The 24,895-nt window shown below is 38.6% G+C and overlaps 1 protein-coding gene, 2 non-coding genes and 1 gene segment (V, D, J or C); 2 read left to right on the top strand and 2 right to left on the bottom strand.

Moving 5' to 3' along the window:
* The window catches only part of grb10a (growth factor receptor-bound protein 10a), a 69,296-nt gene extending 57,142 nt beyond the window's left edge, over positions 1 to 12,154 (top strand). For all 3 annotated transcript variants that reach the window (XM_072675745.1, XM_072675746.1, XM_072675747.1), the window contains 11 exons: positions 742 to 857; positions 2,336 to 2,410; positions 3,260 to 3,397; positions 3,853 to 3,963; positions 4,782 to 4,880; positions 5,303 to 5,380; positions 6,374 to 6,490; positions 7,160 to 7,226; positions 7,385 to 7,472; positions 7,842 to 7,935; positions 8,467 to 12,154. In XM_072675745.1, the coding sequence (XP_072531846.1) occupies positions 742 to 857; positions 2,336 to 2,410; positions 3,260 to 3,397; positions 3,853 to 3,963; positions 4,782 to 4,880; positions 5,303 to 5,380; positions 6,374 to 6,490; positions 7,160 to 7,226; positions 7,385 to 7,472; positions 7,842 to 7,935; positions 8,467 to 8,613 (1,130 nt within the window). In that variant the 3' untranslated portion in view covers positions 8,614 to 12,154. The remainder of the gene's footprint in view (positions 1 to 741; positions 858 to 2,335; positions 2,411 to 3,259; positions 3,398 to 3,852; positions 3,964 to 4,781; positions 4,881 to 5,302; positions 5,381 to 6,373; positions 6,491 to 7,159; positions 7,227 to 7,384; positions 7,473 to 7,841; positions 7,936 to 8,466) is intronic.
* Positions 12,155 to 12,567: 413 nt separating this feature from the next.
* On the bottom strand, positions 12,568 to 12,639 carry trnap-agg (transfer RNA proline (anticodon AGG)). The gene has a single exon. It is a non-coding gene; the product is annotated as a tRNA-Pro (tRNA).
* A 446-nt stretch (positions 12,640 to 13,085) lies between these two features.
* On the top strand, positions 13,086 to 13,157 carry trnap-ugg (transfer RNA proline (anticodon UGG)). The gene has a single exon. It is a non-coding gene; the product is annotated as a tRNA-Pro (tRNA).
* Positions 13,158 to 16,575: 3,418 nt separating this feature from the next.
* LOC140551317 (Ig kappa-b4 chain C region-like) lies at positions 16,576 to 17,994 on the bottom strand (the record flags this gene model as incomplete). The annotated part of the segment is given in 2 exon segments: positions 16,576 to 17,083; positions 17,955 to 17,994. Coding segments are annotated over 2 exon segments (363 nt in total), but the record flags the coding sequence as incomplete, so codon positions are not given.
* Positions 17,995 to 24,895: the final 6,901 nt, after the last annotated feature.

The raw sequence follows: 24,895 nt of genomic DNA, 5'->3' as shown, positions 1-24,895 counted from the left end.
CAGACGATTTGAGCTCCTGTGACCAAGGCTGGATGTTGGCACAAGCTGTTGACTTCTTGGCATACAGTGCTGTGCAGACATTTTAGGCTCCTAAGCACATTATTTAAAATCATTTACATCAGTATTAAGAGCGTTTTTGGCTTGTGAAATCTCCAGATCACATTAGAACAGGTGCAGATAAACATAGACACAGTAAAAAAGAAACAGGAATTTCTAATTTTGAAGAAAGTAGTTGAAGTCTTGTTTGAAGCTAGTTTGAAGAACAAAGCCTGGTTCCAGATTTCTCCTGGACGTCCTCAGCCAGCGTGAGGATGTGCTGTTTTCCATCACCAGCTCACCGGATTTAACATCATTGAGCGCTGATTTAACAAACTAGACTCCCAGGAGGGGAGCTTTGAACACAGTGATGTAAAACCACAACTTTTTGTGTTTCACTGAGCTTGTTAATACTTTACACAGGTGTCTAAAACTATTGCACAGTACTGTATTAATACAAAATTGGATTGTCTGTGTCTGTCTGTCTGTCACTCACTCACTCACTCACTCACTCACTCACTCACTCACTCACTCACTCACTCACTCACTCACTCACTCACACACACACACACACACACACACACACACACACACACTTTCCTCAGTACCTACTAGCTGCATTTACTACAGCAAAACAAACCTTACTGTAAACTAGGTATAATTCAGATTCACTGTTGTTGATTCTGTGTGTGTGTGTTTTTGTAGAGAGGTGTTTGGAAGACCATGAGCTGGTGGTTCAGGTGCAGGCCTGCATGCCTCCAGAGAGCAAGTTCCTCTTCAGGAAGAACTACGCCAAGTATGAATTCTTCAGAAACCCTCTGGTGAGTCTTTTCTCTCTGGTTTTGGATGCGTTCATGTAACTCCAGCCCCTCCAACAATCTATAAAATGATGTTCTAGGTTTAGAGTTGGGATGTAACAGAATCAAAGTCTTTAATATATATATATTCACAATACAAAATGTTTGAAACATCAGTATTTGGAGGATGTACCCACTATGTACACAAGATACAAAATGCTTGCTTAATAACTATTTAAAAACAGTGTCGTGTTTTTGTGGTCATTTGTTATCAAATAGTAAACTCATATAAGAAGATTGTAAGATTGTACTAGTAAAGTATATCGTAGTAAAGTGAGTAAAGCAGTGGGCTAAAACGGGTTCAAAATTTGTTGGATTTTGGATCTTTATTAAAATATTAAGTACATTTTTAACTAAAACATGTTATCAGAAGAATTACACGAAGACATCTGCCAGCCTGTTTAAGCATCAAATGATGTCTCTTATCCAGATGGACAATTAAAATTTATCCTCAACCGTGTGTTCAGTATTAAACAGTCACTTTTTTTTTTTTGGACAAAGATTAAGTTGCCTAAAATTGCCCACGTTCTGGAACAGTGGTCTTCGCAGCAGTACTCACAGTGCACACGTCTGTGCTCCATTCTGGTTCCCAGAACCTCTGCTATAGATATTTAGTGTGGTTAGATGTGTTTAGGCATGTAGGCAGCTGAGGTAGACAAAAAATGAGAACTAGTGTGAATACCATTTCTCTAAAATACAGCTCCCTAGCTCACAGTGCCATCCTTGATCAACAAGAATCTTTGACAAATGCAGAGAACTAGAATTTGTTTCAAATGCTAATTTAACATTGGTTCAGGTGCCTCTTACCCCTTTTTTCTGCTGTATGTTCATACAAAAGCTTCATCTGTTTATAGCTAGTGCTTTAGAATGGTGGTTTGCTGTTTGTGTCTTTGCTTTAGTAATGAAAGCTGTTTCTTAAGCAGAGCACTTAACCTGGTGTTGGTAATCTCTGGTTTATCCACATGCTTCGCGCACCTCCAGCAAATCAGCTCTCGAAGCCTGTGTGTGTTCGTTTTTATTTTTGTGCGTGTAAATGTGGATGTACCGCACTGAGTACATCATGCTATTAGGGCTTGGCCTGTCATTTAAGATGTAGTCCAGGGGAACGATGGGAAACGTGCAGGGGCCTAGGCACACACACATACACACAAACAAATTTGCATCTGAGAGGTTATGTCAGAATGAGCTCATGCACTGTGTAACAAATGGACACTCCTACTGATTTTCATTAGCTGGTAAGTTATCATGCTGAGTGTTTTCCATTACTGTAGAGTGAATGCTTCAGCTCTGAGCAGCAGTATAGCACAGCACTAAATAGTAAACAATTAGCACAGTATATTATTTCCATGGCTTGCAGTAGATCTGCTGCTAACTGCACTGGATCGTGTGCTGGTAAAGTACGTCTCTTTTTTTAACTTTTTCTGTCTCTTTGAACTTTACAGAATTTCTTCCCAGAGCAGATGGTAGCATGGTGTCAAGAGTCCAATGGCACAATTCCACCATCTCAGCTTCTGCAGGTGACATGCATACTTCACACACATTTACTTACTATATACATACATACATACATACATACATACATTGCTATCATTAATACCCCAAGCTCGGCACGTCACTAACTGCACTATATAGCTTTGACCAAGCGGGCACGAGAACTGCGTATCGTCTATTACTCTACCGCCTCAGTACACATGCTTCTTTCACTTCTGATACCGGTTCTGTATCTCTCAGCTTATAAAATGCAAGTAAAAGGGGTGGCTCAGCTCAAATACAGGCTGTAGGGGGAGCCCAAGAGCAAGAAATACCAATACCCCCCCTCTTGTCCACACCATCCTGCCCGTGTCGGGCACCCATGTGTCGCCATGTTTGTTTTTTAAACCAAAATATGGTCACTCTAGTTAAGACTGAAAATAAGACTAAATGGAAAAGAGATATAATTGGCTTTCTTGATTTGGAGTTTTGCCAAATTTAGCTAGCACTGTCCAATCTTATATGCTGAATGATATTTGTGTATCTTGTGAGCTTTCTTAACAGTAAAAAATGACTCAGATTAGAAGCCTGAAGTCTGTGACACAGCAAATGTAGGTCAGCCCCCACCTCACACTCAGAGTATTTTACTTTTGGCAAATACTGTGTGTCACACTGTTTGCTATATATGTGTGTGTGTGTGGGGGGGTGTGCATGTGTGTCTGTCTGTGTGTGTGTGTGTGTGTGTATGTGTGTGAGGGGGTGTGCCTTCACGTCTTTATGTGATATGGCTGCATGCCAGCGTGTGAGGAAGAGCGAGAAAGAGAGTATAGAGGCCTAGTTGTGGAGGAACCGAAAGCTTTTCAGACGAACTAACTCCTGCACTGCTCCCTGTGCAGAATTTCTTGAATTCCAGCTGCTGTCCGGAGATCCAGGGCTTTCTCTACATGAAGGAGACAGGCCGCAAGTCCTGGAAGAAGCTTTACATGTTCCTGCGCCGTTCTGGCCTTTACTGCTCCACAAAAGGAACATCCAAGGCAAGCAGGGTTTTTCTCTGTTATTCTGTATTTGGAATTAGAGGCCATAATTCCCCAGATTGATTTTGTTGTGATGGCCTGATAGAATGTGAGCGAAAAAAAAAAAATGCATCGTTTGCTGAATGTGCTCCAATCTGGAAATGATTCCACATGTTTGGACGTCAATAGAAAGATCAGATCGGGGTTAGATATGCATCGGATATGTGAAATGAAAGTCAAATTTGATTCCCGGCCTACACGTAAGCCAACAGCTGTGCAAACACTCTGTAACTGCAGTTCCACTGTTTTAATATCACTGGATTTTTGTTTGTTGCAGTTCTGAAAGGGAGTGTGAGTGTGTTCACTGTGCTTATCACCACAGTCAGCAGTTTATTAATCAGATGGCTCTAATGTTATCTTTAAATAGAATTTGGTTGTGGAGATGATCTGATAACATTGTGTTTTGGGTTGTTTAGGAGCCCAGGCATTTGCAGTTACTGTCTGACCTGGAGGAGAGTAACGTATTTACAGTGACGACCGGCAGGAAAATGTACAATGCTCCCACAGACTACCAGTTCTGCATTAAGGTAACTAAAAATTACAAAGCAAGCTCTTATTCTAGTTAGACTTCTACACCCCATTTACACCTGGTCACTTCATGTGACTAGGATCACAGGATATGTATGCTGATAAGATTTTAGCCACATACACTCTGTAGTCAAATACTTCTCTACATACAACGTCTCTATATACAATTGGTGTTTCAGCTGTACTGGAAAAAGTTTTGGTTGTTGCATATGTCTTTACACTGCTGGGACACATGGGTCTCAGACCACTTCCTGAAATCGTTTGAGTGATCAGATTTGTATCTGGTTTAAATGTGACCAGGTATAAACAGTCCTAGATAGTATAGTTTGTGTGTGTGTGTGTGTGTGTGTGTGTGTGTGTGTGTGTGTGTGTGTGTGTGTGTGTGTGTGTGTGTAATATAGAATTTTGCTGCTGTTTATTTATTTATTTATTTTTAATAAATAAAGATATACAAACGAGTCATATTTGGGCCCTCCTTCTCCCCCCATGATGCTAGCCAACAAAAAATACAGCATTTAGGAAACAAAAGAGGTGTCCGCACTTCACATGCCTCGCATAAAGCTTTTGCTTTTCTTTTCACCTCCCTGCACAGGTAACATAATGTAAGGGCACTAAACTGAAACCCGCAAATCTATCTGCAAATGGAACGGACTTTTATTTCTAAATGAAATTTACCACAATTTAGAAATAAGTTTAATATCTTGTAATATTCTTGGCATAACCACAGAATCCTATTAGAGAACTATTATTACTGATCTATATAACTGAACTAGTTTGTTTAGTGGTTGATTTAACTGGTCGATTGTTTGACTGACAGCCCAGTAAGGGCAGGACTGAGGTGAAGGAGATGAAGATGCTGTGTGCTGACGATGAGCAGAGCAGAACATGCTGGATGACTGCTTTCAGAGTGCTTAAGGTACACAAACATAGACACAAACACCAAGATAGGATTTTAGTGATTAGTTATTCATTGAAAATTATGATCTTTTAAACAGAGCTGAAATTGTGATTGTAACATCTGTTGTAGCATACTGCCCTTAAGTACTTAAAACATACTTAAAGCATTTATTTTCCTACAGTGTTAGAAGAGCTAAATTAATAATATTGTTTACTTGGCTGATTATGATTTTGTTAAATAATTTTGATCGTTTTGTATCATAATTTCAAAGTCAATCATCTAAATAAACTAGAATGAGTCAAATTCAAGTTATGGCACAGTTTATTACATGTGTAGTAGATCTCCATACAGATCCTAGCTCTGACACACACACACATGCATATTGTCACATGAATAATTTACATTCCTACTCACAGAAATAAAAATCTGTATTCATGCAGTATGGAATTCTGCTGTACCAGAACTACAAGATCCCTCACAAAAGAAAATCACCCATTTCAGCTTTTACTACACCAGTGGTAAGGGTTCTGCCTCTTTTGTTTAATTGTGTGCGTGTGTAAATGTGTGTGTGCACACTTTCACCTAACGTTAAGCAGTCTTGATCACTGCATCTTGAATGCAGGTGTTTGTTTAAAGTCCTCTATTGGTGCCTGACGACAAAGTTTGCCCTAGTTTGATCCAAAGATGTTTTTTTAAATGTTGGCTCATTAGGTCACATCCAGTGTCAATGTTAATGAGGCACATAGTAAAAAAAGTTTTCCTTCATGCCGATCTATATCAGAAACTTTTCAATAGTGTGGACTAGACACAAAGGGTTGCTTTGATAACAGCAATAAAAGTTTCTTTAAGAACCTAACATTAACACCACACGTATTTTGTAAGATTTAGTTTGAGGATGGTGGTATTTTGTCATCTTATCATGTTAAAACCAGCAGCAATTAAATATTGTTGGCTGTCAGCAAAGGCATTAGAGCGTAACTTCCAAACCTAGCTAAGATGTTTCTACAAAAATGGCCATTGTCAAAGTATGCACCCTTATGCATTTTCTATGCTGATAATATTAATTATTATAGTGTATAAAGTATTTTTTTAAGTAATCTGTTTATACAGTTTAGAAATTGTAAATGTATTTTTTTTTAAATATTCAAAAATGGATTACTGGTGAATGTGACATGACTTCTATCCCAGATCCTGGAGGACCCCCTGCCCTGCACATATTATTGGTTTCCTGCTCAAACACCATACCTTCAACTCAGGAAGGGCTTGTGTGTTTTGGGAGTTGGGTAAACACTACAATGTGTGGGGCAGGGCGTCCTCCAGGACCAAGGTTGGGAACCACTGGTCAAAACATTTTCATATAATTTCATTTTTAACTTTTCATTGGGAGATTACAAGTGCAATCCCAAGCTCAAGTCATAAGCATCAGTTTCTGGGAGTCCAAGAATGTAATTGACTTTACTCACCAAAATATGTCTGCCATGTTGTAATAACACCATCAAATTTCAATCTAGCGGAGTGTGTCCGAGAATTCTCTGGTTGCCATGGACTTCTCAGGGAGGACAGGCCGTGTGATTGACAATCCTGAGGAGGCAATGAGTGCAGCAATGGAAGAGGGGCACACCTGGCGAGTGAGTTTTGTACACAGACAAAATACACACTAGGGATATGTAAGGGTAGTTGAGTACTTAATTAAGCATTAAAGTAGGTTCTGAAATCATTGTCTATGCACTTGTTACGTTAAGCATATACAGGCCAACAACTGAAACAAATTTACTTCTCTGTCGAACTGTAAATGTGGAAATTTTGTGACTCATATGTGTAAATATGTGTATATTGCACTTTACTGCTACGAAACAAGTGTGGTGTCATGTACATGACTGAGAAGGCAGTGATAGCACTGCTTTTTCTTTAACTAGGCTAACTACTCTATATGCATCAAGAAACAATGTTACTAAAACTATTAGTTATTAGGTCATCTGAAGAGATGCCATACTCATCCAATGTGAAGACCAACCATTTTCCTTTGTTCTCATTCATAATAATTAAATGTTTTGTTCTGCATAATTCTGTCATTTTTTAAAAATATTTTTTAAATAATGTAGTTTCCTAAGACTGATGTTATCACTTAAAGTAAGCCTACAGCCCTAGGTTAATTCCGCTCAGAGTCCGGAATTTATTTGTTCATGCTCGTTGCTTCAATATCAGAATGGTTCAATATGCACATCTCTACAACACATTAATGCATGCTCCATGTCTCTTATCCGCTGTGTATGATTCATTGATTTCCCTCTATGTAGAAGCGGAGTCAGAGAATGAATGTATTGGGCAACGCTAGTCCTCTGCATCCCTCCTCTTTAAGTTCAGGTAGGCACAGCTTTTAGCATGTGCTAGACATCTTACTGCCAGAACAGTTAGAATGACGTTTTTCTGCTAAGAAATTGTAGACCCTAAGGCTTTGTGTAAATGATGCAATTTGTTTTGCATTATAATATGATTGATGTGTCTTCTTTTATTGTCCCCAGTGATTCACCGGACACAGCTGTGGTTCCATGGCCGCATCATGAGGGAGGAGTCTCACCGTATGATTATGCAGCAGGGTCAAGTGGACGGGTAAGCCGTTTACACAAGCACCATTGTGTTGTTTTTTTTTAACTGGAACTCCCTCTCTGTACATAAGCTGTGTACTGTTCTCTCTACCTGAACACTAGCTGCTATACTTATTTCTGTACACTGTACACGATTTTGCACAACGTATTTTACTATTAGTATAGTAACTTAGTTTGGACCTTAATTACCCAGGCTCATGCACACATTTGCACATATTTATATATTTTGAACTGACTGTGTTTATTTGTACTTATTTTCATAGACTTGTACTGTACAACACTGTATGAGTATTATGACAAAAAAGTTGAATTAAACACAATTCTTGAGACGTATGCACAGCTGGGTGTTTAATGCAGTGTTTTGTTTTTGAAGGTTGTTCCTGTTGCGGGATAGTCAGAGCAATCCAAAGGCTTTTGTTCTCACGCTGTGCCACCATCAGAAGATCAGACACTTCCAGATCTTACCTGTGAGTCTAGTCATCACCACCTTTCTGTTCTTGTGGGTTATTCTCACAAGGCAACCTTAAACCAAATCCATTAATACATTAATGGATGGAGTGTCATAATCATCATGCGGATAAACAATGTTTATATCATGCAAATACTAACTAAATAATTCAGGTGTTGTTTTTCTCTAATTGAAAAAGACGAGAGGACTAACACATAATATTTTTTTTAGGAGTTGCCAGTTTATGACTGGCTTACTATAGCTTACTACTCTGCAGGGGTCCGGTTCCCTGGCGGGGCAAGAACACTGCACTGTGCCAATAAGAGTCTTTGGCTAAGACTTCCAACACTAAATTGGTCTGCCTCAAGGAACATGATTAAATTGCTGTAAATGTAATTGTAACCCTATGTATGGTAGGTGTGTTCAATGGCCACTGAGTTTAACCCAAAGTAGATGTACCTAAGCTTGTTGAAAAAGTCTGAAAATTAGTCTGCACCAAATAAAATCAACATTCTTTTTCTGTTTCTCTCCCTCTTGTTCCTGTCATCAGTATGAGGAGGACGGTCAGATTTTCTTCAGCCTTGATGATGGTTCCACCAAGTTCACAGACCTGATCCACCTGGTAGAGTTCTACCAGCTCAACAGAGGAGTCTTGCCCTGCAAACTCAAACACCCCTGCACCATGGTGGCCTTATGACCCCTCCCCTACTGATGATCCAACAAATTCACTCACAGCACATAAAAACACATCCCTACACACACATGGCTGAGAAACTGGATTTTTTTGTTGTTGCTTTTTGGCCCTGTCCCTCATCCATGATAAGCTGATACATACCTCAGACATGGAGGACTGTTTTGTTTCTTTCATGTTTTGACTCTGGGAATCGATGCAGAACTGCTGGGAACGGTCTTCTGACAAGCACACACTTTCTGGAAGCCCCACTCATTCCAGTTTCTATGACGCTGCCACTACTCTATGGTCCTTGTTTTTCAAGACAATCTCAGTCACCTCACCTTTTTATCCACCTTTTGGTATTTGACCTCAATACCATCGTTCAGGACAAACTTCCACAGTTGTGCAAAAAAACAAAACCCTGATATATCAGATCAGGACACTTTTCCGTTTGGTATGTCTTGTAAGGTTACTTGATTACGTTTGAGTTGTAGTTGTGACAATGTGTTTTCATATCTAGACATTTTGCACTCTTAAGCTTAAAAAAAAAAAAGTTGCCCATTTTCCCCCTGTTGAAACGACCCTCTTAGTCCGTCCCTGCCCTGTTGCCGTCCCTTCTGTATCTCGGTGTCCCTTGGTAAGCTCCCTATGGGGAATCCTTGCATGTTGATTGGATTACAGCACAGGACATCCATAGAGCCATGACAGAGCTTTCTTTTGCCAAGGTTATGCCTGATAGCCAACACGCTAGCGAAATTAAGGCTCAGCAAACACTGACCCGTGTTGATTGTCTCATCTGCTTCACTGTGCTGAGTACAAGTAGTTCTTCACCCAGTTCTCTTTGCCTTAAGAGAGAATGAAAACCTTGGGGGCATTGGGCTAAGACTGCGGTAACTCAGTTTTTGGAGTCTAAATGTAGTGATGTTTGGGAAAGTTCAGATTATTTGCACATTTGGCTGGGAAAACTGGGATTTGATGCTTGGTGAAAACACATCATGTAATTTAAGTCAGGGGGGCAAAATTGGTTTACTTTGAATTTGAAGTGCAATATTGTTAAATATAGCCTATGAAAGGCCATTGAAACTTGACCCAGGCTATGTGTGGCCACCAAAAAACTTGACCCATGTCCAACTTCTTGAGGTTGGCTGCCCTGAGCACAATCACTGAGATGAATGATTTTGCCCTCCCTTAAGTATGTAGCATGTTTTTGATTTATTTCTGGATTTTGAGGTTTCCCAACAACAGTCCTGGAGATGCATAATCTGAACCACAGGACATGCATCAGAACAATGTATTAGTCGTTTCCAGTTGCAGAAGGCTACAGTATGAGCATTATCGTGTCCTGTGAGCGTCTTGACCAATCTCAGATGTTCCTCTTTCTATTGACGATTTTATGAATCAACATACTCGTGTGTTCCAGCAAATGTAAACGAATGCAGGCCAGTTTTTGCATTATGCTGTTTTTGCTCATATTGTTCAGCCCTTAAAGGGCTTACCTAATCCATGAATCAGACTTAGAAAGGGGCACAACAGGACTGGATTTGGGAAACTCGTAATAGCATAATAGCTACAAATCAGAATTGCCTTTATATCACTGTGCTGTCCTTGAGCCACATCACAGAGGTGGCAAAGCAGAAGAAATGCAACATCTGCACACATGTTCACACAAACACAGGCGCGCACACCCTGGAGAGGTGGAACATTGGCAGTGGCAGAACTCCATGGTGTAACTGCAAATCCTCTAGGGTTGCGTGACCTCATGCATTGAGGAGATTTGCTCTCGCACCTTGCATTACCAGCGGAGGTTAGCTGCACAGGCTTCAGCTTACAGACAAGTTAATAAGTGTGTGCCAGTTTTCCACACCGTGCTGAAGCTCCTCCATGTTACAAGTCAGTTTGGACCCCCTTCCTACACTGGCCCAGCAAGACTAAGCTATGACAACCTCTCACAGTCGATATGCTAAACTCCGACAGCTGACTGTTAGCGCTGAAGTACGCGTATCTAATGGACGAGAGAGAGAGAGAGAGATGGAGCGCAAGATGGACACGATGATGGGGAGATTTGACATGATCTCCCTGTTAATACATCAACTCAAGGAATCTGTTTTCCAGATAACGTTCTGGGGCTACACCAAACACACATCTCCATTTCATTATCCAGTACTTTACTTTCAGTCCACACTTGGGGTTAATAGTCCATGCCTGTATTAGCTCTGTGTTGAACCTGAGCAATATGCTTAGAAGTGGTGTTGGGCAATATGGCATAACGATATTACACTGCTTTCAGAAATGTGCACGAAAAATGGTATGGCCCTTTTTTTGGACATGGGAAATTAGTAGATAAGAAAAATGCCATCTATATGCCATTTAAATTCCAGTAGACATTATTTTTCTTCTTTTTTTTTTTTTTTTTTTTTTTTTAAGATTTGAGGCACCTCATTTACCTGACTTGTAACTCACTCACTGGCTCACATTTAACAGGGTAAAGACTCTCCACAAGGGTGTTCTGTTCGTTGCTTTGTGGCTTCGCGTAAAGAACGCTGCGTCCATGTTATTTACATTTCACTTAAAAAATGACAATGCCACAAAGGGTTCTTCAAGTGATGCTATTGAAGAACCATTTTAGTTCCATAATGAACTAAAGAGGTGTGTAAAGGAGTCAATCTAAAGTTTCTTTACCAATTAGAAGGTTCTTCACACTCCTATCTCTCAAAATGCTTCTTCTATGGCATCACTCAAAGTATCCTTATTTTTAAGAGTGTGCTATATTAAATCCCATTAACCAGGACTACTAAAACCCGCTTAGTAAAGAAAATCGTTCAGCTACTACTGGCGATATCCACAGTGCTCCCAGAAAAGCACATTGTGACATATTGTGATTGTGTCATTTCTCATGATAGCGATAAATCTTGTCATATTGCCCAATGCTTCTTTTAAGCCTCTCTAAAACGAATGCGCTATTCCTCAAACTAGCAGCATCTTCCACTGGCACTTTACCCATCTTTCAGTTTCAAAGAACGAAAAGTGGTGTAGCTGTGTCCTGCATGTAAGGCATGGACTGTGTGAAGCATTCTGTTCCGTGAGACCCAAGTACGTTACAGTATGCAGCAATGCAAGACACCTGCGCTTCAGGGGGCAGGTGGCAACAGCAGGAGTCAGCAGAACAGAGAAGAACACACTATTTCCAGTAATCACTTCAAGTACAATATGCAAGATGCTCTGCACTACTCTACAGGATGAGGTCAAGTGTCTGACTACCGTGCGACTCCTGTGAAATCATATCTAATGCAAACACAGTTCGCTTCAAGCAGCAATATTTTTGTTTTCGAAGTATGTGAAGCTTAAAGGCCTAAATCTAACACTGTATCTATGCTCTCTGTCTAAAAGCATATATTAAAAAAAAGGTTGGGCTCCCAAACAAAATGAAGATTAGATTATTACATGTATGGTGTGTATTTTGCATACTCCCTCTCAGTGATTTGTACAAGTGTGCATATTATAACTATATCATCTGTTTTCATTCGTATGTTACAAATGTCTTTTTATAAAGAGTATATTAAGCTGACCCTGTGTGCACCTCTTGTGTCCTGTTTGTGATCGTTCACTTTAATGATTTTAAAGGGGTAAAACCAAAAATATTCATGTAGTGTTACCCACTTGTATGTGTGTATGTTATATGTTCTCATGTTATATGAGAATACATACAAGGTGCAAAGTGTTGGCTCTGTAGTAGCAGAATTCCAGGCCTATCTACATCTGTCAGTGTAAGAACTAATCTGAAGTAGTTTAACTGCAAACAGAGTACACAGACCTATAGAAATTGGCAGAAGGAGCAGTAAACAGATAGTGCTATATCGTCTAGGATTTGATTATGAACTAAGTTCATGCAGATATCCAGTGTTTTTTCTGGTTGCTTGTGTTCTATTCAACCCAATAAATCTCTGCATTTCATTATGGTAAATTAAACTAGCAAAACTTGGGCTCGTCCGGGATTTGAACCCGGGACCTCTCGCACCCTAAGCGAGAATCATACCCCTAGACCAACGAGCCTTGCACGAATGCTTGTAGTTTCCCACAGTTTTTTAAAAATGCCACGTTGCAAACTTGGGAATATATCCACGTATGCTGCCTGTTGATCCGAGTCGCTTTGGCGACACCTAGTGGCTCCTGTGTGCACCAGCACAGCTGATCCCTAATTCTCAGATTGCCCAGCGAGCTCTTAGTCTGTACAGTTATTTGTTTTTGTTGTTTGTTTGTTTTATTCTCATTAGTTGTAAACAGAGCACATCAAATCTCATCTAAACCACGGATGAAATCTAAATAGCCTAATAGATAGAGCAAGACGGATTTTAATAGCTGGAGTTGTCGTGTAAGGACACTGCTCACCGCTGGATGGCGGACAAGTGACGCTGGAAAGTTATAGGCAACGTGGACGTGAGTGAATCCTGATCCGGACAGGCAATACTTTACCGAGCCAGTCAGGCGGACTAGCAGCTGGCTCGTTGGTCTAGGGGTATGATTCTCGCTTTGGGTGCGAGAGGTCCCGGGTTCAAATCCCGGACGAGCCCAAGAGTTTTGCTTTTTCCACTTTAACAAACTGACTTGCAGAGCTTTGCTTGCTACAGTGGCAGGCCAGTGACCCGCCAAGCAGCAGAAATCTCTATCTGCTCGGTTCATAATCCTACTGGTGGCTCTTCTCTTTTGTCACTGCCACGTTTCTCAGTCCTCCCTGCCAGTTTTTGTATATATTCTATGGTTTCATTTATGTCTTTTTATATTAGAGTTTAATGAATTACAGCTGGAATCATATTACCTATTAAATACATATTATATATTACATAAAAGAAGCAAACATACTGCTATTATTATCATACCATTTAATTTGGGCAAGATCTGTATTTTTATTGTTATTATTATTATGTTTAATATAATTATTATATAATTATGTTACAAAGATGGTCACATAATAAAAATATAATTAAATAAAATTAATATAATATCCAAAAGTGGGTCTCTCCAGATTTTTGTAGTCATGCCTTCACTTTATCACATGCTCATGACCCCTGACTACTGAAAGAAGGAAGGTTATTTCCATCAGGGAGATCATTTTCATGCTGAAGACGCTTTGCATTAGCAGCTCATGCTTCAGTGCTCTGGGAGTGTTTAAGTTAAGCGCTGTTCTACAGGATCACAGCTCAAACAGCCACCATGACTTTCATCACCATCTTCATCTGGATGATCATCACCTGCACCTCGAGTAAGAAATGTTTGATTTGTTCATTTTCATCTTTTTGTATGAAAGCTAAACTGAAATTATGATTATTATTATTGGATAATTTGAAATGTTTCATATATCTCAGATATTCAGTTCATTTCTCACAATAAACAGAACATGATCGTTAATGGTGTGTGTTGATGCAGTCTCTCCTCCTCTCTCTCCACAGACTCTTCAGGGCAGGTTGTGTTGACTCAGTCTGGAAATCAGACAGTGACGTCTGATCAAACCGTCACTATTACCTGTAAACATGATCCTAAAATTGATTGTGTTAAAACAAATACAACACAGCACTGCATAAACTGGTATCATCAGGTTCCTGGGGAAGCTCCTAAACTGCTGATTTATTATGTTGATAAGAGAGCTTCTGGAGTTTCTTCTAGATTCAGTGGCAGTGGGAGTGGGAACAAGATTGACTTCACTCTGACCATCAGTAAAGTCCAGCCTGACGATTCCGGGGTTTATTACTGTCAGAGTCAACACTTTCTGAATAGCACATTTTCTGTGTCCACACAGTGAAACATCACCGTACAAAAACCTCCCTGAGTCTGAGACTGCACTGCAGCTGCAGGGGCTGAAGGAGGATGATGGTACAGCCCAGTGGCCCCTAATCTTTACTGAACTGTAGGAGTTAGTAAATACTCTACAGCAGATCTTAAGTTTCAATGGGAATTCATATAAAAAGTCATTTTGGAGCATTTTGATTGGTCCATTCACCCTGAAATGTGGACACATAATAAAAAACTACCAGATTAAAATTATGTCAAAAAGTTAACAATGGTAGCAACGAAGATACAAGGATTTTGAGTAACATCGAAAATATATGAAATATGTCATGATCTTTCAGTATCTCTCTATCTCTCTCTCACACACACACACACACACACAGACACAAATTAGAGACCTGTTTCTTGAAAGACTTGTTATTTATTGAAGCACTGAAACAGCAGTGAACAGCACCTGACTCTACTGCTACGGGTCTCACATACACACGCTTCTACTTATACAAAGACAACAGACTGTACTTATCCACAGCGGGAGAACAGACTATTCTCCTGAGGACTCTGTGTGACATTCAGACGAGTGAATGTTTTGGGAACAGCACAAATACACAGCTATTCACATCTACAGCCATCTACTGTTCCATTTCCATAATGTCCATCCTGTGAGCATCAGCTACTTTGACTGACAGCTCCTCCACACTACTGGAATTATGGGCTTCAACAGTGATGAGTGATCAGACTCTTTGGGTTTTAGTCAGAGGTGGCACGTCATTAGGGCTACTGTCTTAAAACAACTCACACATGGTTCTTTATGGTACAAAATGAGTTCTTCAATAGCATCACTCTAACAACCCGTTGTTTGATGCCACAGATTTGGATTTGGTCAATGTAATAATTCTGGAGTCCTGTAACAGCTCACCATCACACAGTTAAGAGCAGACAGACACAATGTTGGATGCAACCTTTGTATTCTTTGTCTTCTAGATGTAATGGTTGAAACACCGTTATCGAGTGTGTTTTTTAGGTGATGTCAGAAGTTTCCCACTTTTCACACCACAAATGCTTATTACACTCTTCTCTGTGCCCTCACACTACCCTCAGATATGTGTGCTCATTTTACATGTGCCCTGTATCAATAAAACAGGCACTCAAGCCCACACACACACACACACACACAGCTGTCTCAGTCTCAGGAGACGTGAGTCTGTTCATGCTGTGGAACTCAGATTTGCATGAGCAGAAGGGCTGTTTCATTTCCAGTCTTTCAGACACTGTAGAGCTTCTGTGAATGCAGCACTAAAGAGTCCCTTTATCCAAACATCTTTATACAGTTGTATAGTTAAATACAACTAACAGTCTGTACCAGGGATGTCCTGATCAGGTTATTTTGACCCCTGATCCAGTCTCTAAATGCTGTAAATCAGCCTAAACCAATCTGATTATCCACACAGTTTAGATTAAATGTGCTGCTGATTAACACTGAAGTAAAATTAATTTGTAATTTATTTTTTTATATTTTTAATGTATAATTTATTTGTAGTATCTTTTTTCCTTTTTTAGAATGATTTTACTTTTCTCTTTTTTTATTTTTAGATGGATTTATTAAGTGTAGTAGAACGTTTTCATAAAATTACAGTTTTATAGTGTTTAATATTTTATAATCCAGTTTGATGGACCTTACTGACCATTCAGCTTCCGTTCGTTTACAACACTGTAGTCTAATCAATTTCTGTGTTTGTTTGTGTGTGTGTGTGTGTGTGTGTGTGTGTGTGTAGTGGTACACACTCTGGACTGATATCTGTTGTTGTTTGTTGACTATTAATGTGAAATGGTTTATAGTGAGTGAATGAGGTTTGGGTTTCTATAGTGTGTGTGTATTTGCATGATCTTTTATTTATTCCTATTTTACTGGGATTAAAATAGCCAGAATACACTGGATTGAATTGGGACACTAATTTCTACTTTTTACAACCATGTTTCTACTCAGGGTCATGATACATCTAGAACCTATCCAGAATCAATGGGCACAAGGCAGGAATACCCCCTGAAAAGGATGCCACATGTTTCACCCACAACTAGGGCATCCAGTTTTTGCTTTTAGGAGGAAATCAGAATGCCCTGAGGAACCCACATGGATGGTAATATAGGAATCAAACCCATAACACACTACCTGCGGTGCCACACAAATAATACTAGGTAAAATGCAGATTTTTTAATACAGTTTTGATTCAGACAGCTTTTATTAAGACAAGCACAGATTAAAGCACTGGATGAACACCTGTTCAGAAGTGAGAACAATGCAGTGCAATGCAGCTGAAAAAGGAGCTCATGTCAACAAAAAACATTAAACCCAAAGTGCAGACTCATTCAATGCTTGTGTGTATAGCACACTCTCAGTAGTCAGCACACTGCTGTTTGGTCAGGGTGTAGGTGACAGGGTTTTGACTACTCTGGCTGGCCTCACAGCTCACTGCTTTTGTGCTCCTCCACTGCTTCTCAGTGAGGCTCAGAGTGCTGCTCCAGCTGTAGAGGCCGGTTTCCTTCTGCAGCACGCCCCCTGAGCTCACACCTGAGCTCTGGCTGCTACCGTCCACCTTCCAGCTCAGAGCCCAGTCTGAGGGAAAGCCCTTGTTGGCCAAACACACCAGTGTAGCCTTCCCTTGCTTCAGCTCCACACTGGAGGGGGGCAACACCGTGAGGGTGGGCTGAGTGTCACCTGCAAAGAGAGATAAATATAAAGTGAGAGAGATAATACAGCTCATTCTGAAAATAGTCATATTCAGTTGTCTTTTTCACTTCCCTTTAACTGGCTGTAAGTTCATGAAGCAGAACTGAGTGCAGCAGCCCATTCCAACACATTCTATCATTTACAGTAAACAATCAGCATGTGCCCTCATTAGTAGAGTGACTCAAATTAATATAATACTACAATAATTAATGGCATAACTTCTATAATAATATGGTTTTTCTTTTTGGAATAGAAATTTCAATGTTGGAAAGTTATAATAAATATTACCAATAGTACAATTAGGATTCATTTCACATTTGTAAAACAAAATGTTTTTTGTATTTTGTTACTCATTATTCCTTTTTTTGTTATTTTATTAGTTATGGTAATTTGTATTGTTCCTTCATTACACATCCACTCTCTATGTTTGATCATCTGCAGTGATGATTATCCTAAATATATATTTAAACCATTGAATGAGTTATAATAGTGATAAAAAATTCAATAAACAAATATGACTCATTCATGAATACAAATGTAAGATTAGAAGAAGATTGAGAACCTACTGTAAAATCTAAGTCTTGCTTTACCCTGAACTTTAATTTAATAAATCTCATTTTGAAACAGTTCAAGCTGGTTATGGCAAAAAAAAAACATTAGTAATTTGTGAATTATAAGTAAAAAATATCTGAAAAGAAATGTATGGTATGATAGATCAATCTAAAGTTTCTGAATCAATATTATAAATAACAATTTTAAGTAATAGGCTCTATAAGTTTTATAATATTTAATATTTTCAGAATGAGATTTTTGTTTTTTGTATGAAAAGTTACATTTTAATAAAGAGAAAATGACTTACTTCCAACAGAGAGTCGAGTGCCTCCACCAAAAGTCCACCACAGTGATACAACCCCATTCAATCATCGTACAAAAACGTCCTGCACTAAAGCTGCAGTGTCTTACTCAGAAACACTCAAACCTGTCACACATAAAGATCTATATTTTTCTACATAACACCCTTACTGATCAGAAAACACAAATCCATTACAGATGATGTTTTAAATTTATTATTTTAATATATTTTATCTGATATTTAATTCTAATTACAGTATTGGACAGTATATCTGCTTCAGTTTGATCTACATTTCTATCATTCTATCAAGGATACAGTTTAGTTAGAAACTACATGTTTAGAAGAAAACAAACAAAGACAAAAACTCTGGACTTTTAATCAGCTAAAACTGAGGGTGGACTCAAGTCACTCCAATGTACAAACACTGTGTATTTTAAGAGGTTTGATCTTTTGTATTGTACTTTTGATAAAACATTCATGACTGTTTTAAATATAATAGTAGCTTGAAATTCTACACTTACTTGCAACTTTCCACCTCCTCCAAGAGTCTAAGAGTGAATCTCATAGACTCACCATTTAAAATCCTCCAGACAGATTCTGACACACCAAGCTGAACTGAGAAATTAAAGTTTATAGCAGAATACCGCCCCCTATCACCTTGTTGCAGGAAAGATACTAGTTTAATAGAGAGAGAGAGAGAGAGAGAGAGAGAGAGAGAGAGAGAGAGAGAGAGGCTGCATAAACTGAAAATCTACAGTGCATAGTTAATATATTAAAGCTCAAGCTCTGTGTGGGAAAAAATGTTCTTCAGAATTGATGAAAATGCATATAATATCATACATAGAAAGTATTCCAAAGATCCCCAAGATTCTCAACATACAAGAACAGCTTCATAGTCTTCATAGGATATTTTACAATACATCTTTACCATGTTCAAAATGTATAATTGATATAATACTGTTAATATATTGATGATGCTAGTGGAAAGTGCAAAATGTAAAACTGTTGTTATATTAATATAATTTGACCCACAGCCCTGATATATAAATAAATTATCACCAGGAATAGCTTTTAGTGATTTTACTGTACCTGGCTAAGAAATTGTACTGCTGTGTTCACCACCACAGGTCCCATCTCATAATATGCCTCTTCCCATAATTTTGAGTTTGCTGTTTATAATGATCTTATGGTTTTTAACCCCTTCATTCCACATTCCACATCCACTCTCTGTAATCTGAAATCTACCTTCATTCTGTAATCTGCAACGTGCTTTTACTCTAAACTAAACTAAACTATTGTGTAGTTCAATTTCTCTTACTGATGAGGAAACTGAATATTATTTTGTTTGCTGTATGGATAAAATGGAAAAAATAATAATGTAAAAATAATAACCTGTGGTGAAAAAAGAGGCAGACACAGACAGCTGCTTTTCAGCAATGATTCTTGTTCTAATGTCTGTAATATTAATATAAAAATAAAAATAAAAGCAGGTTTGAAACCAATAATAGGTCAAAAAGAAGGTTATTGAAATGAATGCTGCAGCACTGAAAAGTTTCTCACAGGAAGTGCAATTGATGGAAGACGGGTTTTGCATGCTCACACACTTTAAGAGCGCTGGTGTGATCAGCATTGGAGATTTCAGTCCTTTCAGAGTTATACACACACCCTGCACAATGATGATCCCACTGATTCTACTGCTGACCACACTGACCTTCTTCCCTCAAGGTGAGAGAATATTCATTTCTAGACTCTTCTGAAGTCAGGTAAGAGGGCAGCTTCAGTTCAATGATTATTGTTTATCATTTCTGAGATTAAATTTATCCTCTAAATTCTTCTTCTCCTCTTTCTTCAGTGTCTCACCAAGAGAGTCAGACTCCTGCGTTTCTGTCTGCTGAAGCAGGAAAGAGTGTCTCTATCAGCTGTACTGGAACTAGTGGAGTTGGTGCTGACATGAGCTGGTATCTGCAGAAACCTGGAGAAGCTCCTAAACTCTTAATTTATGAGGCAAACAGCCGTGAGTCTGGAGTTCCAGAACGATTCAGTGGTTCATATTCTGGACTTAATTTTCAACTGACCATCAGTGGAGTCCAGCCTGAGGATGCAGGAGATTATTACTGCATGGGGGCATATAGTGGTGGGAACACACAGTAAAAAAGCATCGTACAAAAACCTCCCTTGATCAGGCTATAGAGAGAGTGTATTGCTGCAGCTGGATGTTCTGCAGGTGCTGAGGGAAAATGATGACTGCAGAACTGCATACATGCACTTATGCAAAATTGCTTGCAAACACACACACATTTTTATTAATTTCATACATTCATTAATTTTATACACATGTACACAGTACTTTGCTAGTTATATTTAAGCAACATTATGCAAAACAAACAGCAAAATCACCAGAGATTGATCAGATATAAACTTCTCAGTTAAACATCTGAAAACAGATCCAAACTTATTCTCTGATCTCCAGAGTTTTTAACCAAACAAAATACATATAATATTTTCACAGCAATTACAAGAATGAGTTCTAGCTGATATATAAAGAGGAGATAAAGAAGGTGTAAAACATTATAACTCTTAAACTCAAGGGTGAAACTTAGCATTTTCAGTATGTTTGGGGTACAGAAATTGGATTAAGCCTTTCCATCTAAACATCTCTAACAAAAGCACAGCTGTTACCACATACAGTATATTACAGTAAAATTGGTTCTATCATACAATAGATCCATAATATTACCAACTCACTGGTAAATTATTGCCTGTACAAGATACACTGATCAGTGATAACATTGCCACCACTGACAGGTGAAAAACATTGATAATCTTCATCCACAGGTGAAGGTGATGGATTAGAAACAGGGCAAGCACAAGAATCTGACAATGACTGTGATGGCTAGACAAGTTTTCCCATACGTTCACAGGAGGTGGCAGTTATACAGTTGGTGGGTCTTGATTTCTCTTTGACCATTAGTGGAGTTCAAGCAGAAGATGCTGGAGATTATTATTTATGAGTGCACATAAGATCAGTGGAAGCTCAGTGAAACAGTGAAACAAGTGAAACAGTGTCATACAAAAATCACCCAGCTATATCAGATAGCAAGGTCTGTGTGTGTGTGTGTGTGTGTGTGTGTGTGTGTGTGTGTGTGTGTACTACATAGTCTTGCTATCCCATAATAATGACCTTTGAACCTCTGAAATGAGGGATGTAGCTTTGACATTGTTTTGAGCCTTTTCAAAACAGTGAGTAACTTCACAGGTTGTTGGGAATAATACATTTGATTAAAGACAATAAACCTCAAAACATTGGGCCAAGCTGAATTATGTGAAATAATGCATAATAAAGACATCTATAGTTCAAAAATCCAGTTGAATTATTATCAGCATTAACTGTGAATAAAGTCAACACACCAAAAACAGAAGAAAACTGGTAGCACATCATTTAAGACACAAATATTTTAATTTATTTACTACGATTAATATTTTTTGTGACTGTAATTTATATCAGGCCAATTCTGTACTAATACAGGTCATAATTATTAAATAAATTAGAATTTTAAAATGTGGATAATGAACAAAGACCCTAACAATCTCTAATGTGTGAAAGTGTTCTTTGAAACTGTTACCAAAGCAAAGAAAAGCTAAATGAGATTAGTCAACAACTGTATAAATAATAACGTTAATTCAGAAAATGAAATGCCATGTATGAACATGTACAGTAAAATTAAAATGAATAAGTCTCTGTTACAGCTCTCCCCATTACTGTAGTCTGGAAGATCATTTTCATGCTGAAGACACTTTGCATTGGCAGCTCATGCTTCAGTGCTCTGGGAGTGTTTATATCTCAGATGTCAGTTTAACACACAAGGCTCTTCTACTTGTCCATAGATCAAACAGCCATCATGACTTTAATCACCAGCTTTATCTGGATGCTTTTAACATGTGCTTTGGGTAAGACAATTCATCTAGTTATGTTATTGCTATCTCAATACAAAAATATTCATTTTAATCTTAATATTTTATAGAATTGTCAAATAAAGTACAGAAGTGAGAGTATTTTAATTAACACTATTTTATCCATTATGCCTTTTTGTGTCTTTGCAGGATCTTTGGGACAGGTTGTGGTAACTCAGTCTGCAGTTAAATCAGCTCATCCAGGTCATTCAGTCACTATTGACTGCAAAACTAACACAGTTGTTTTTAGGAATGAGCAAGGGACAGTTTCCAAGGGTCGTTATTATACATCTTGGTACCTTCAGAAATCTGGAGAAGAACCCAAGCTTCTGATATACTACTCAGATGAAAGAAATTCTGGAGTTCCCTCAAAATTTAGTGGTGGTGGTGGTCATCCTTCATCTGGTGGGAATGGTCTTGATTTCTCTTTGACCATCAGTGGAGTCCAGGCAGAAGATGCTGGGGATTATTACTGTATGAGTGTACATAAGATCAGTGGTAGCTGGGTGTTTACACAGTGAAAAAGCGCTGTACAAAAACACTGCACTGCACTTCTGCAGCTGGAACTTATGGTATGTTTCAGAAACGGCTCGGACAAACATACTTGCATTCACATAGACCTTGTTTTGTGGTTTCTACTGTGGTGTTTAACTTTAGTCCATTTAAGTTTTTTTCTGTTGGAACACCTAAAAAAATCTCAATCTCAATCTCAACAGTCATGCCGTCACAATTGTCATACATACAGGGAAGATCGTGGCATGAAGCACAGGCCAAAAGTCCACATACAGACAATCCAGCAGAAACCTGTTTTAGAACAGTTCACCAATTGTAATCCAATCTAATGTAAATGGTACACTAACCTTTAGAGCCCTAGGCCAATTTTGCAGGATGTTTTAATAGTTTGAAGTACCCTTTTCCACCTAAAAATCACAAAACACTTATGTCAGACTGTCAGACATGAGAATGTTTTTCCAGGAGATCCTAGATGTTTTGATCAAAAATGTACTTCATGTCTATAATTTTTATTTATTTTTTTTGCCTGTGACAAAAACAGCACAACAGGAGATTTTAAATGGAAATCAAAGCTTTACTTATTTTGGTGAGTTAAGATGGAATTTTTGTTTGGGCACTTGTGGAGGCACACTTAGAGTGAGACTTCTCTCCTTTGTGCTGCTCTTTTTGTGGAGAAGCACTAGCAAGCAGGCTGGCTGCAATTGGATTCAAACTCGGAAAAATGGGCAAAACGTAAAAATGTGGTGGCTGGACAAACAGACCATCTGCAGAACAGCAGGTCTTGTGGAGTGTTCCCAGTGTAACCCATATGAATTATGGAGCTACTATAACCCTATATCTCATTTGGAAGCCCATGCCAGCCATGTGAGAAGTTGTAGAGGCTGTGTGGCCTACTGTACAACTGCCTGCAGAAGAACTTTCATATATCTCCAATTGCTTATTGCTTAAGCATACTATTCATCCTACCCGGGTAGACAGTTCTTAGACACAGTCACAAACAGCATAATTCCTTTGCTACATTCATTGAAGGATACGAACCGGGCTCTATCTTGGATCCTGAACTCCATTTATTTGTGTGTTTTTTCATTTAAAGGACTTATGCAACCTTTCCTATTCAAAATATCTCTTCATTTGTTTAAAAGAGCTCTATTATATCTAATAATTTTTCTTTAAAGCAATAAATGTGTTAATCCTTCAACTTCCCGTCAAGTCTTCTCTGACTTTAAGGCACACCGCTGACCGGACCTAGATAGATGTTAGTGCCACTTTTATTACTCCTTCAGTAAGCACAGGTGCTACACCAGTATGCAGTGGTCAGAACCTACTGAAAGTGCTCCAAGGAAGGACAACAAGTGAATCAGCAACAGTGTTGTGGGCGCCCAAGACTACTTGTTGTGTGTTTTTACCGAAGACTAGTCCATCTGGACTTTGATCCCCCAAAAGAGCTCCTGCAGCACAAAATCAAAATGCTGAAAACATTCAATGCTGGCTGTCAAGTCAAGTCAAGAGACTTTTATTGTCATTCTGTTAAAGTACAAGTACACAGTGGAGCGAAATTTTTTATTTATTAATTACATTCCTCCAGGACCTTCATGGTGCAACATGGAATAAAACAATACAGTACAGATACATAAGGTGCAAACATGGAATCAGAATAACACAATAAATACAACAGACATCAGACACAGTAAACAGACAGGACAGTGCAAACATTCTCATCTCTGCAGTCATCCATAGCTTCTGGTTGGGGTGTATTTTAATGTTTTTAGAGACAGTAGCATCATCACTACACTTGATAATGCAGCCTTGTATGTGCCGGGAATGTTTGTTTAAAGAAGATCCGGCACATTAGCTGTCTTGTAGAATCCATTCCTCGATGGATCAGAGCTGCTCTGTCAGCACAAGGGTGACCTACACAATGTTATGCAGGTGGTCATAATGTTATGACTAATTACTAGTCCAAAAGATTTATAATTCTTTTTACCAATATGTAACCGAAGTCTGTTCCCATGGCTATATATCAATATAATATGCAGTATAAGGTGCACACACACACTGTCTTGAGCATGTTTATGGTGTGAAATTCAGATTTTAATTTCTAAAACAGTAACACAAGTAAACCTTGCCACAATCCTAAAATCTTTATATAATTGATATTTAAAAAACAATCTCTTTAATGTCTCAGGTTCAAATGTATTTGTACGTTGACACAGTTTTTGTTATTCTAAATTCTGCATTTGTCTACTTTAGCTATCTACTGTGGTATTATAGATATTTTGGGGTTTTCTTGGTATTGCTGAGCTCACCAGAGTATTCCTTCCTTTTTAAAGATGATAATTAGTTAAAACCCCTTTGATCTGTTTCTGCTGAAGATCTGTTTCTAATCACATCCTGATTCATTTATTTTATATCTATTAAGGTGTGTAAAAAAGTGTCCAAATACTTATGGACCAATACTTATTGAAGCGGGCTGAGTGTCAATA

Source organism: Salminus brasiliensis, chromosome 3 (genome assembly GCF_030463535.1).
Source record: "Salminus brasiliensis chromosome 3, fSalBra1.hap2, whole genome shotgun sequence".
Taxonomy (NCBI): Eukaryota; Metazoa; Chordata; class Actinopteri; order Characiformes; family Bryconidae; genus Salminus; species Salminus brasiliensis.
Note: the sequence above shows the minus strand (reverse complement) of the source record. Positions and strands in the feature narration are given on the sequence as shown.